The following is a 12,797-nucleotide window of genomic DNA, read 5'->3' as shown; positions in this document are numbered from 1 at the left end:
TCCATAGACAGAAAAGACATACAAAAACAGCCAGGTGGCACAGTGGATGGTATTGGACTTGAAGCTACCTGAGTTACAATCTAGTCTCAGACACTTATGAGTTCTGTGACTTAACTTCTTCTATCCTCAGTTTCCTCATCTGTAAAATGGGGATAACAAAAGCATCTATCTCTTAGGGTTATTTTGAGGATCAAATGAGATAACATGTAAAGTATTTCACAAACCTTAAGGTGCTATCTATCTAAATATGAGGTCATGATCCTGCCTATAAGCAACTAAATGGGCCCTGGGTAATGGAATTTCTCATTGAAGCACTGAGGGCAAGTTACCTCCACACATTCCTACTTAGCACCCACCTGAAAATAATATATAAAATGTTTTGTTCCTCTCAGAAAGTAATAGGAAGGAACATAAAAAAATTAACAGTAATTCGTGGAAGAGATTTAAATAGGGAGAAAAAGCCACTGTTCTCATCAAAAATACTAGTTGAGGACAGATACTTCAGTTAATTCCTACTTTTGAGGACATCAGAAAAAAATTCACATGTGAAAATTTTACTCAGAAAGTGCTTAATAAATGGTTATTGACTATGCTGGGCATTATGCTAAACACTAGAGATACAAAGAAAAACAAAGATCTCGCAGCCTTACTTCTATTATGTCTATTAATTATCTTTAATATATCTTTTGCTTTTCTTTAATTTTAGCTATCTTTAGTTTTCTCTTGTTTTAATTATTTATCTTGTCTTTTAGCATACTAGGTTGTCATAATTGGAAGAATGTCAAGTGCTCGTGGGTTGACCAAGTTAATATAATAAAAATGACAATTCCACCTAAATTAATCTAGTTATTCGGTGCCTTACCAATCAGACTACCAAGAAATTACAGAGCTAGACAAAATAATAACAAAGTTCATCTGGAAGAACAGATCGAAATTGAAGAATTTCAAGGGGATTAATGAAAAAAATGCAAATACTAGGTTGTTATAAGAAACAAGAACAGGATATATAAGCATGTAATATTTTACATATTGAAATTTTAAAATGAGAACCATGCTCCTAAGAAGGATTGTTCATATAGTAATCTTACTCCATTAACTTTTATTAATCTTTCCCTTCTCTTCTTTTCCTTTCTTCTTTCTTTTCCCTAGAGCTTCAAAAGGAATTCTTACATATGTAGAACAAGATTATATTTTTTCATTGAGGGAAAAATAAATTCACCTTGTTTGTCCCCAACATTCTTTTTTTACCAACTCAAATTTTAGAGTTCCTCTTTGATCATAAGGCAATATCCTAATCTGATATTGTCACAGAAAGATGTAGTGAATTAACCTTACAAGTTTATTAATAAAGTATTCTTTGACTGCATTTTGAAGATATATTAGAGTCTGAGATCCAGTTGAGAATAAACATTCTTGATTAATCCTTTTATTACTGTTTTACTTTTCCATAGGGAAAAAAAAATTGAAGGACTGAATTTTATACGATGTTTATCCGCTTTCCATTCTGATGTCTTGACTATAAAGTTGCATGAAACAAGTTTTGCTGTTGTTCAAGAGGTAATCTTAAAAACATCTTTTTGGATAGACAGAAAATTAAAACATGTATTTAACCTCTCAAAAAATCATTATACTTTAATAAGTGGTAAGGAATGCAGCCTTTTTCTGTTTTAGTCATTTCCACTGAATAAATGAATAAAAAAGCTGTAAATGAATAAAAAAGTTTACCATGTACCTGGCCCTCTCCCAAGCTTTAGTGAAACCCATACAATAAGCAAGACAGTCTCTTTTCTGAAGAAAATTATGCCCTAATGGAGAAATACAAAACATTAAGGGAATGGCAAGGGAAGAGGTTTTTGGTTCCATTGATTTCAATACTTTTTACAGTGCCAGAGTAGGAAAGACAAGAATATGAATTATTTATTGATGTGGAGATAGCAATACAGGAACATGTAATTGTGAATCTGGGGCTGCCCTGGATATGATAAATTCTAACCAGCCAGAAACCCAACTTCATAGGACAGGAAGCAGGAATTCCCAAGCAGGAACAGGAAGATAAAAATTTTACTATTACATTTTGAAATATGGAAATTCTGAGATTGATTAATATTGGTAAAAAATAGGATTTATATATTTGTTGATTTGCCTTTTATATTAGCAAGAATTATTCTTATTTCAGATTTTAAAATTTTTAGGTGAAGAATTTACGCTCTGGAGTTTCTCGTGCTGCTGTGGTCTGTTTAGGTGATCTCTTTACTCATCTGAAAAAGAATATGGATCCAGAAATAGATAACACAGTAAAAGTTCTGTTACATAAAGCTGGTGAATCAAACACATTTATAAGAGAAGATGTAGACAAAGCATTGAAGGCTATGGTTAATAATGTAACTCCAGCACGTGCAATTAGTTCTTTAATAAATGGAGGACAAAGGTAATATTCATTAAAAATTGAAATAAGTTTAACTAAAATGAAATTTCATACTGTCTATAGCTAAAGAAGACAGATTTTAGTCTTATTTACACAGCAGTTTAAAAGAAAACAGATGTCTGTCTCAGTCATTTAATAAACATTTAATGCCTGCTATATGCCAGGCACTGTGCTAAACCAGGCACTGATTATAATTTTTTGGTTTTTTTGCTATTTGTGCAGGGGTAGCCAATTCAAATTATTAATACCATGCTTCCTTCTTGAGTTCAGAAGAATTGGGATAGAAGGTTAAGAACAACTTAGTGGTCTTTCTTAAGAACTCTTAACTCTGATAAATAGTTAATCTCATCAATTAGTTTTATTTTACTATAATTTCCTTGCAGCCATTTACACATTGCAGTAAGAAGATGTACAGCCCAGCACTTATCTGATGTGGTAGAGCAAATGGAACCAGAAAGGATTTTATCTGGAACAAAAGACCTGGCTGACAGAATACTGCCAGCTGCTGCTAAATTTGCACAGGACAGCTCACAAGAAACTAGGTGAGCTGATGCTCATAAAATAAATTTAATCTAGTAACATTTGGGATTGGGAAGAATATTTTTGACACGAATAGGAAACTGACTTAAAAGTAGGACACAAAGGGTAGGGCTAAATGGGAATTTCTCTGAAATGAGAAATGTCAACAGTGGGATCCCTCGGGATTGGTGCTGGGACTGAACTTGTTTAACATTTTTATAAATAACCTGGAAGAAGGAGTGCACAGTGAATTCTCCAAATTTACAGATGACACTACGCACTTCTGGGTAGTGAAATGCCAAGTCACAGGGATGAACTTCAGGAAAACGACACGAGGCTGTATGAGTGGGCAGAAAAGTGGCAGATGAACTTCATTATGGGCAAGTGTAAGGTAATGCATTTAGGGAAACATAATCCAAATTATACTTATAGAATAATGGGCTCCAATTGCTCAGTTAAAATCCAGGAAAGTATTTAAGGGTCATTAAACTTTTCATTGGAGACATGGCCCAGTGTGCTACTGCAGTGAAAAGGCCATCAAAGTACTAGATATCATCAAGATTAACATGGAGGGGAATGTTATTTTACCAATGTTCAGGGCCATAATATATTTGGAATACTATGTGCATTTTTTATTCTCCCTCAAGAAAAATAAGGCATAGTAAAAGATGTCTAAAGAAGGGTGCTATTAAGATTGAAGAATTGCTTAAGATGTTTTGATTAGAAAGATAAAGCTTGAAAAAGAACAATGATCAAAATCTATTAAATGATAATTGATAAGTTGATTACAGAGACAGGCTTTAAAACATTAAAGGGGATATATTTTAAACATAGAATTACTATTTTACATAGACATGAATAAACCTTTGGAACTTATTATTCCTAAAGTGATAGCATATAGAGAGTGATATAAAGGAAGGATTTAGACAAATTCATAAATGATAGGAACATGCTATATTATTATGGGAATCTAGGATTCTTTTGGGATGTACCCCTTTACTTTCCCTTAATGGCAGTCATTGGGGCTTTATTTTTAATGAATTATTTTTATTCATCTTTGCAATTTTTAAATTATTGTATAGTGAAAATTAAATATTCAAGATGAAATCTTTTTCACTTCATATGTCCCTTATCATTTGGCTATTGACCTTTCAGGATTACAGGATCTTTTTTATATCCTTAGATCCCCAATTGAGGTTTAAGTAGTTACTACAGTTGTGTCCAAGAAACTTGTAACAGTTTAGGAGTGGTCATCTGGATTGTGAGCCATATTCTGATTCTAAGGCCATGGGAATGGAAGGATCAAGTTAGTTTTCCCCACATATTCCCATTTTCATAATTCTTTTCTGATAGAGAGGAGCATAGAAAGGAAACAGATTTGTTTAGGCTTTCTAAGATCTCAGTGCCTCTTTATCTCTTCCTTTCCCCAAATTATATACCCATACCTAGAAGTGGAGACAAAAGGGGAAAACACATTGGAACTCATATCAGGGCCAGTCCAACACTTTAGCAGAAAAGGCAGCTCTCTGCTTAAAAGAAGTTGAAGTTACACTTAAGTTCCCCATCTCTATTCCCATTCCATCCCTTGCTGCTGTAAATTCTGCTGGCTTAATTGTGGCACTTGAAATTCATACTGAGAATCATTTCTTTAAAGTATTATTTCTAGAAGATTGGTATCAAAATTTACATTTTTTCTGGGAAAAGAGAAGCACTTATATTATCAACACTAATATAGACTTAAACCAGTTAATTAACTATATCCCTAGAAGATAGAACAATTTCCTGAGAGATAGGTACACAAAGGACAGGTAAGTTTTCTATGTGGGTAGATTGAGAAAGAAAAAATCAGATTATAGAGTTCCTACGTAAGATATCAAGCACTAAGTGTGGCAGCTGAGTCAGAAGCTCTAAGTAGGTGGTTGGCAATCAGATTACTGGGCATTGAAACAAATGCTAAAGCTGTACTTGATCTGCTTCACAGTTTTGCTGAAAGCCAGCCAGTATTGGAAAGCAGGATTCCTGTAGTTACTCACAAGATTGAGCAAAACAGCTGGCCCTTCATCTAGCCTGTGATCTAGAACCAGCTGACCTCAAATATTAGGATATGGTGCTTTCAAATCTCTTTAAAATTATAGCAGCAAGTAGATTTGGGGCTTGAATTAAGAATAATTGTAGCTAATAATACAAACTTAAGTCTAAATGATAAAAACACTTCTTACATGTTTGCAGGTATTATGGTCGAAAGATGCTATTCCTCATGATGTCACATCCTAACTTTGATAAATTGCTTGAAAAATATGTCCCATGTAAAGATTTGCTTTATATTAAAGAATCTGTTAAAAACTTACGTCAGAAGGTATGTAAAAAAAATTCGGGGATGGGAGGGAGGGAGGGAGAAAAAATAGAAATCAAAGTCTTATAAAAGCAAATGTTGCAAACTTTAAAAAAAGACAGGGTTTTAATGAACTATTTAAAAATTGAGAATATTTCATCTTTGATGATTAAAAAAATAGAAATAACTATTTTCTTTTTCTTCTTCAATTTAGTATTAGCTTAAATTATCATCACTGAGGGTATTTTTACTGATAACCTTAGGAAATATACCAAGGAGGTCAGGATCAGTAATAATTGATGAAAATTAGCCAAAAAACCCCCCAAAACCGTGCATTCAGACTTATGATAAACAGTAAGGAACTATCCAAAGGTTGAAGGGGCTATCTGGAAGTACTGGTTTTCCTGTCTTTGGAGATTTTAAAGCAAAAGCATAGCAATTTGTAGGGTTTTAGAAGGAAATTCTTTTTTGACTGTAAATTGGATTAAATGGCTTCTGAAATTCCTTGTAACTCTGACAAAATCTATGGTAGCCAAAAGATAGGAATCAGTGATTATATCTGTGATTACATTGGTGTAGAGTACTCTTAGATGAGGTCCCCACTTTACCAGTGCATCTCTACATCAATTCTGAAACTGTAGTCTCAATGAACTACGTAGATCACTGAAAGGTTAAGGGTCATGTAGCTAGCAAATATTAGATGAAGAATTTGAACCCAGGTCTTTCTTCCTCAAAGCAAGCTTGCTATCCACTATACCATGCTAGTCATTAAAGTCACAGAATTTTAGAACTGGTAAGGATTTATATGTCTTCTCCAACCCCTATCCCCATTCTTTTATTTACTAAACATGAAAATTCCAATATTTAGATTTCTACCACAAGCAATAAACTGTTTTTTTGACAAACGAAGCATTTGTGCTTAGAGAGTTATTCCAAGTATTATTATCAATGAAAGCATGCTATGTATTCACTCATGTGTGTACACAAACATGCATTTAATGTCATTTACTTGTGTGACTTTGGGAATGTCTTTTAATATCTCTACATCTCAGTTTCTTCAACTGTAAAATGAGAAAGGTGGACTATATGACTGTAAAATCCCATCCTAGCTCTAAATTGATGATTTAGGATGGAATTTTTTAAACAAATTGGTAGTAAGAAATTATGTACAGTCTGAAAGAATGTTGTCATATTGTTTATCTTCTGGCGTTCCACGAGGGTAAAGAAATGCTAAATTTATAGATATGATTTTTAAAAATTGCTTAAAATGTAACATTTGTTCCTATCAATTATTACATGAGCTGCTGTGGCCATAACCAATATCACGGACAAGACATTTTAGAGATCAGCTTAGAGGAAACAACTGCTGGGTTATTTAGAGTCAAAAACTACTTATGCCGCAGACCAATAGTTTATTTCATATTAGCATTCATTATAAAATAATTATTTGCTGCTACTAAATACTGTAAGGATCGCCTCATAACTAACAATACACATATAGTAATCATTATTAACATATTAAAACAACAATATAATTGCTGCAATGAAAAATTTGTTTTATCTGTTTTTAATTTGTAAATTACTAGTTTTCTGATTTTAATTGTGTATTATAATACTTGACTTTCTTTTTTTCACTTTCAGGGTTTAGGAGACATGCCATTAGACACTCCATCAGCCAAAGGGAGGCGTTCTCATGCTGGCAGTGTTGGAAGTACAAGGTCATCCTCTGTTTCTAGAGATGTTCTCAATTCAGCTGAAAGGCAGGATCATTTGATATATCATATAATTTGGTTAATTACCTTTGCTTTTTACTTGAACTATTTTCCCCCAGAAGAACTGTAAAAATTGAATGGTATGTCAAAAGTTTAATAAGTATGACACACAAACTGTGAAGTAATAAGGCAGTTATATATTTACAGCATTCTTATTGTCACCAAGCAGTTAAGCCTTGGGTAAGTTTATCAAACAAATCTATTAGTAAAACATTTTGTGGTCTTATTGTTACATACCTTAAAGCTTAATATAATAAGTCTGAATTGGATCTCAAAGTTTTTTTTTTAACCTTTGAGAGTATTGTATTCTTTTTTTGATAACTGTATAATTCTATTATTGAATAGGAGTTCCAAGCCAACATGAAAAAAGCATGTTATGTGCTGTTTCATTGTTTGCATAGTACTACTTTTATGAGACTTTCAGAGAAAACGTGTTCAAAAAAATTTTTTTATAGTTCATCAAAAAAATTAATATCCCAAGATATTATAGGAAAAAAAAGGAGGATAGTTTTTATGAATATACTCTTTAAGCTCTATAAATAATCTATTTTAACTTAAATAATATGACATAACATCTTTTCATTGCTTTCTTGTCTTGTGGGAATGACTTTGGATTCTTGATGGCCATACCAGCAGAGTACATGATTAATTAGGTTCATCATACTGAAGAGGTTTTAAGTAGGGTTCTGGAAAAAAGCTGGACATGATCTCCAAAAGCCAGACTAATTTAAACATAGAGAAATCTAATACCAGCAGGCTGACCACTTAATAAAGAATTTTTTGACAATCACAACCAATCGAACAGAAATACAACTAAGTCTTTACGCTTTGGCAATGACAAAGTTTCAGAGCAGCAGAGAAAATTGTCTGGTTTAACTTTTTCAGTTATGATAATCATTGCCACCAGCTACCACCAAATGAAAAGTATTTTTTCCTTAAGTCCTCAGTGTTTATAGAATCATTTTCAGAATTGATTATTTCTATTTAGTCACCATGTAGAATATAGTACGAAAAAACCATGATCACAATAGATTACACTGTTTTTGAAAAGATTCCTCAGATTTAATATTTTCCTGTCCTTTTGAGTGAAGAGGGGATTCTGTCTTCCATCATTTAAAAGGATTTATGAGGGGCAGCTAGATGGCACAGTGCATAGAACACCTGAAGTCAGGAAGACCTGAGTTCAACTCTGGCTTCAGACACTTCATACTTCCTAGCGGTGTGACCCTGGGCAAGTCACTTAACTCCAGTTGCCTCACAAACAAAATAAGGATTTATGAGTTCTAATAAAATGAAGAAGCCTCAAAAGGATTTTTTTCCATGATACTAAGGGAACAAAACAGAAGATAGTTTTGAGAATCCTGGGAATGTAAATTTCTGTTTATTATATATTATGTATTATTGTGGTGGATGACTTTCCAGGAAATTAAGTATGCTACAAATGCTTCTTTTCTTTCCCATTAGGGAGATTATAGACATACGTGAAATAAGAAAAACTGTTCCCCGCAGTTCTTTAGAAAGTGCTGAATATATTAAGGTCCTAACAGGTTTATTAAATGCAAAAGACTTCCGAGATCGAATTAATGGGATCAAGCAACTTTTATCAGACACTGAAAACAATCAAGAACTTGTTGTTGGAAACATTGTAAAGGTTAGTATGCAAAAAGTATATGCAACAATTAAGCTTCACTCTCTGTGTAGGTGAATAAATAAATTTAAAATATGTAACCGGATAATTTTATACTTTTGTTTTGAGATCATGAAAATTAGAGCTAATAGGAAGAATAAGACTTAGAAGAGTAAGCCTATCTTTTCAATAGCATGATGATTAAGATCCATCCAATGTTCTTGTGATAGAGACAGCCCTCTACATTCAGAGAGAAAACTGTGGGAACTGAGTGCAGAAAACAACATAATTTTTTCACTTTTTGGTGGTGTTATTGCTTACTTTTTTTTTCTCATTTTTTTCCTTTTTAATCTGATTTTTTGTTGTTGTTGTTCAACATGATATTTGTAAAGAAGTGCACATGTTTAATCTATATTGGATTATTTCTTGTCTCAGGGAAGGGGAAAAAATTTGGAACACAAGGTTTTGCAAGGGTTGTAGGATTGAAAATTATGCATATCTATGCATATGTTTTGAAAATTAAAAGTGTTCAGAAAAAAAAGTCCTAGCTGATAAAAAAAAAAAAAAAAGAAAAAGAAAGAAAAAAAAGACTAATTTAGACGAGAATAAGACATTAAAATGAACTTAATGTCTATAATAGTGTTATGTGGAGAAGTCCAATTTGCTTAAAGGAAACCCTTTATGTGTGGTTTTAAAATTAATTTGCAACTGACCTTAATTCAAGTCTACTTGAACTTCAATTACATTAACACTATCAGAATATTATGCAAATCTGTATTTTAGATAAAGATTTGTAACATTAGAATTAAAACATTACTTGTTCTTTCATTTGAAATTAATTTGATTCATCTTCTTTTGTATTAATATAATAAAGTGATATATTATTTAAGTCAATATGTGATCTTATTGATATGGGCATAGATTTCTTGTCCTGCTTTATGACTAGAATTAAGATTTTTAACAGAATTGTAATACTGAAATTCAGAATGACTTCTAAGCTTTTTTTCTTTTGCATGAAGGGCTCAAAAATACAGCTTTTGAATGTAAATCTTTAATATTTTTACAATTGATTAACAACTTATTATCTGCATCATAGGCAGCTATGAGGCACAATAGATAGAGCACTGTACCCGGAGTCAGGAAGATCTGAATTCAAATGTGACTTCAGCCACTTACATGTGACCCTATACAAATCATAACTCTGTTTGCCTCAGTTTCCTCATTTTTAGAATGAACTGGAGAAGGAAATGGCAAACTACTCCAGTATCTTTGTCAAAAAAATTCCAAATGAGCTTACAAAGAGTTGAACACAACTAAAACAGCTCAAAAACAAACATAGTACTTGAAAGCCTACAAACCACTTTGCATATATTAACCTTGTGAGACACTACTGAAATGACTGGACAATAACAAGAAATCTAGGTCTAGTTTAAATTTTCTAGAGTTAGCGTTAATGATTTTTTAAAAAAATTTTCCATTTCACTATTTAATGTCATTAACTAATTTATTTTCAGATCTTTGATGCATTTAAATCTCGACTACATGACTCAAATAGTAAAGTAAATCTAATAGCTCTGGAAACAATGCATAAAATGATTCCTTTGCTCAGAGATAACTTATCACCTGTAATCAACATGCTCATTCCAGCAATAGTGGATAACAATCTAAATTCCAAGAATCCAGGAATTTATGCTGCTGCCACAAATGTTATTCATGCTCTGAGTCAGCATATTGGTAAGAAATTTGAATTTAAAGCTAAAAAAAATTTACATTTAATTTGAGAAAATGTTCCTACTCTTTATTTCTCAATTTCTTCAAATACATTAGTCTAGTAAAGAATTTTAAATTAATTACTTGGTTTTATTATTGTGTAATTATATCTGCATTCTAGAAATGTTTTTCTGCCTTTTAATGAAAAAGTAATGTGACATAATTATATGCAATTTCTCTTTTATTTAGACAATTATTTACTTCTACAGCCTTTCTGTACCAAAGCACAGTTTTTAAATGGAAAAGCAAAACAGGATATGACCGAAAAACTTGCTGGTAAATATGTTGGATTTACATTGTAAATTGTAATTGTAATCCAATTACATTGGATTTGATGATGATAATGATGATGATGATGGATATTTACTTGTGTATTAATAGATAGTCAGTACTTAAAAACCTACGTGATTAAGCATCATTTTGCCTTAAAATTAAAGCCAGTCATCTTGTGTACCCCAAGAAGACTTTTTAGAACATTGTAAAGCATTTTTTAATGGTTTCTGTCTTCCTTATCCTGCTTTTTTTAAAGGACTTTATGGGAAGCCCTTAAGAAATTATCTACAAGATAGAGAATATGCCCCCTCGGTATTTTTCTCATTATGATCTATGATTTAGAATGTAACTTTGTTTCTTTGTAATGGAATATAATTTTCATTCAGAAAGGATCTCAGTATGAAGTGAGGGTTTGGTTCCAATATTCCTGTTCTTCTGAAAATAATTCATTATACCAAAAGTTGTATTTGTTTTATTTTTTTACTGATTTTGAAGTAGACTCAATTTTTTATTTTCATTCTTTAATAAATTTTGTAACACTTTTTTGTATTGTAAGTTGTATTTTAGATATTTTTAATTAAAATGAACTAAATTACAAGTTATTTACTCACATGCCATATTGTTGCATTTCAGATCTTGTTATGGATCTCTATCAAAGGAAACCTCATGCTATAGAACAGAAGGTGTTGGCTGTTCTTTGGCATTTATTAAGCAACATGACAAATAGTGGTTCACTACCAGGAGCTGGAGGAAATATCCGAACAGCCACAGCTAAATTATCAAAAGCACTTTTTGCACAAATGGGTCAAGGTCTATTAAACCAGGCTGCATCTCAGCCACCACAGATTAAAAAGAGTTTAGAAGAATTGCTTGAAATGACAATTTAAAATGAATTATGTATGTTACTCCATTAATGTGTAATGCAATAAGATAGGCTAAAAATACCTGTTTACATGAAGACAGATGGAGCCTTTTTAAAGTTAAATTGTCACGGTACCTACACTTTTCATTTAGAAACTATCTAGAATGACAACTCTTGACAACTTGTAAAGCACACTTCTGTCTCATACTAGCGACTACCACTCATGATCAAACCTATAACACATATGAAAAAATCAGTATAACACTCACAAATTCTGTTTGAGAACACATGGAATGAATTCATCTTTTAACATTTATAAAGTCCTGCTCATTTGCACTCCTCTGTAGAAATTACAGTATGTTGCCCTATATGTACAATTAGATTTGTAATTAAAAATATACTTTTTATTATGTAATCATGTTCTGATATGTCTTATTACTTAACCTTATTTTACAAAAGTAGAAAAAAGTCATTGAAATATATGTACCACAAAAAGGGATTTATTTGCTACTTGTTAAAAAAAAAAAAAAAAAAAAAGATGTATTTCTTAAATCAGTCCACCAATTTGATTGTGCAGTATTAGCTTGCTATTGCTGATATGTTGATGTAATATATTTGTTTAACTATTGGGCATTACCATCTATGAGACTGTAAGATTTAAGTAACATAATAAAGCATGATAACAAATTTTTAGGAAACAAATTTTCAAATATTTTAAAATACACGTTTATTTAAGAGAACGTGTTAAATATAACTTCCATATCTTTGTGTGAAGACACTAAATTTTCTCTCTGTCCAAACATTTATAAAGGTGTTATATCTCTGCCCAGTTGTCTAATTTTCAACAATAGTGCCAGGTCTTCTATAGATTTACTCAAGGTTATCCAGCTACAAGTACTGTACTACATTTTAAAAAGGAAAAGGAATGTTATAAAATAAAGGGATTTATTTCTGTAGATGTGTGAGGTGTTGTTTTTCCTCCCCCCAAAATGGAAAAATAATCAAATGTTTGTCTTAAGGTTCATAAACTCTTTTTATGGTTTACAATTTTGAAAGTAATGAGGAGATTCATCTTCAGATCCCTAAAACATTCAGGACTGAAAAAGTATGCAGATACACTTAATAGTAAAGCAAATAGACTGACTATAAAGTGATAGAAAATTATTACTATATTATGAGAATAGGATTACAGTAAAAACAAATATATTGCTTATGGA

The 12,797-nt window shown here is 31.8% G+C and overlaps 1 protein-coding gene across 3 annotated transcripts in view; it reads left to right on the top strand.

The window, feature by feature from the left end:
- The window catches only part of TOGARAM1 (TOG array regulator of axonemal microtubules 1), an 81,454-nt gene extending 68,918 nt beyond the window's left edge, over positions 1 to 12,536 (top strand). The window contains exons 14-22 of one of the 3 annotated variants that reach the window (XM_051977704.1): positions 1,452 to 1,557; positions 2,193 to 2,428; positions 2,809 to 2,967; positions 5,174 to 5,300; positions 6,918 to 6,994; positions 8,513 to 8,699; positions 10,190 to 10,409; positions 10,635 to 10,721; positions 11,352 to 12,536. In XM_051977704.1, coding sequence (XP_051833664.1) covers positions 1,452 to 1,557; positions 2,193 to 2,428; positions 2,809 to 2,967; positions 5,174 to 5,300; positions 6,918 to 6,994; positions 8,513 to 8,699; positions 10,190 to 10,409; positions 10,635 to 10,721; positions 11,352 to 11,605 — 1,453 coding nt within the window. In that variant the 3' untranslated portion in view covers positions 11,606 to 12,536. Of the gene's footprint in view, positions 1 to 1,451; positions 1,558 to 2,192; positions 2,429 to 2,808; positions 2,968 to 3,211; positions 3,336 to 5,173; positions 5,301 to 6,917; positions 7,037 to 8,512; positions 8,700 to 10,189; positions 10,410 to 10,634; positions 10,722 to 11,351 lie in introns of those variants that run through there. The other 2 variants (XM_051977702.1, XR_007950656.1) reach the window with 2 other exon arrangements.
- Positions 12,537 to 12,797: the final 261 nt, after the last annotated feature.

This window comes from Antechinus flavipes, chromosome 2 (assembly GCF_016432865.1).
Source record: "Antechinus flavipes isolate AdamAnt ecotype Samford, QLD, Australia chromosome 2, AdamAnt_v2, whole genome shotgun sequence".
Classification (NCBI taxonomy): domain Eukaryota; kingdom Metazoa; phylum Chordata; class Mammalia; order Dasyuromorphia; family Dasyuridae; genus Antechinus; species Antechinus flavipes.
This window is presented reverse-complemented; position numbering and strand designations above follow the sequence as displayed.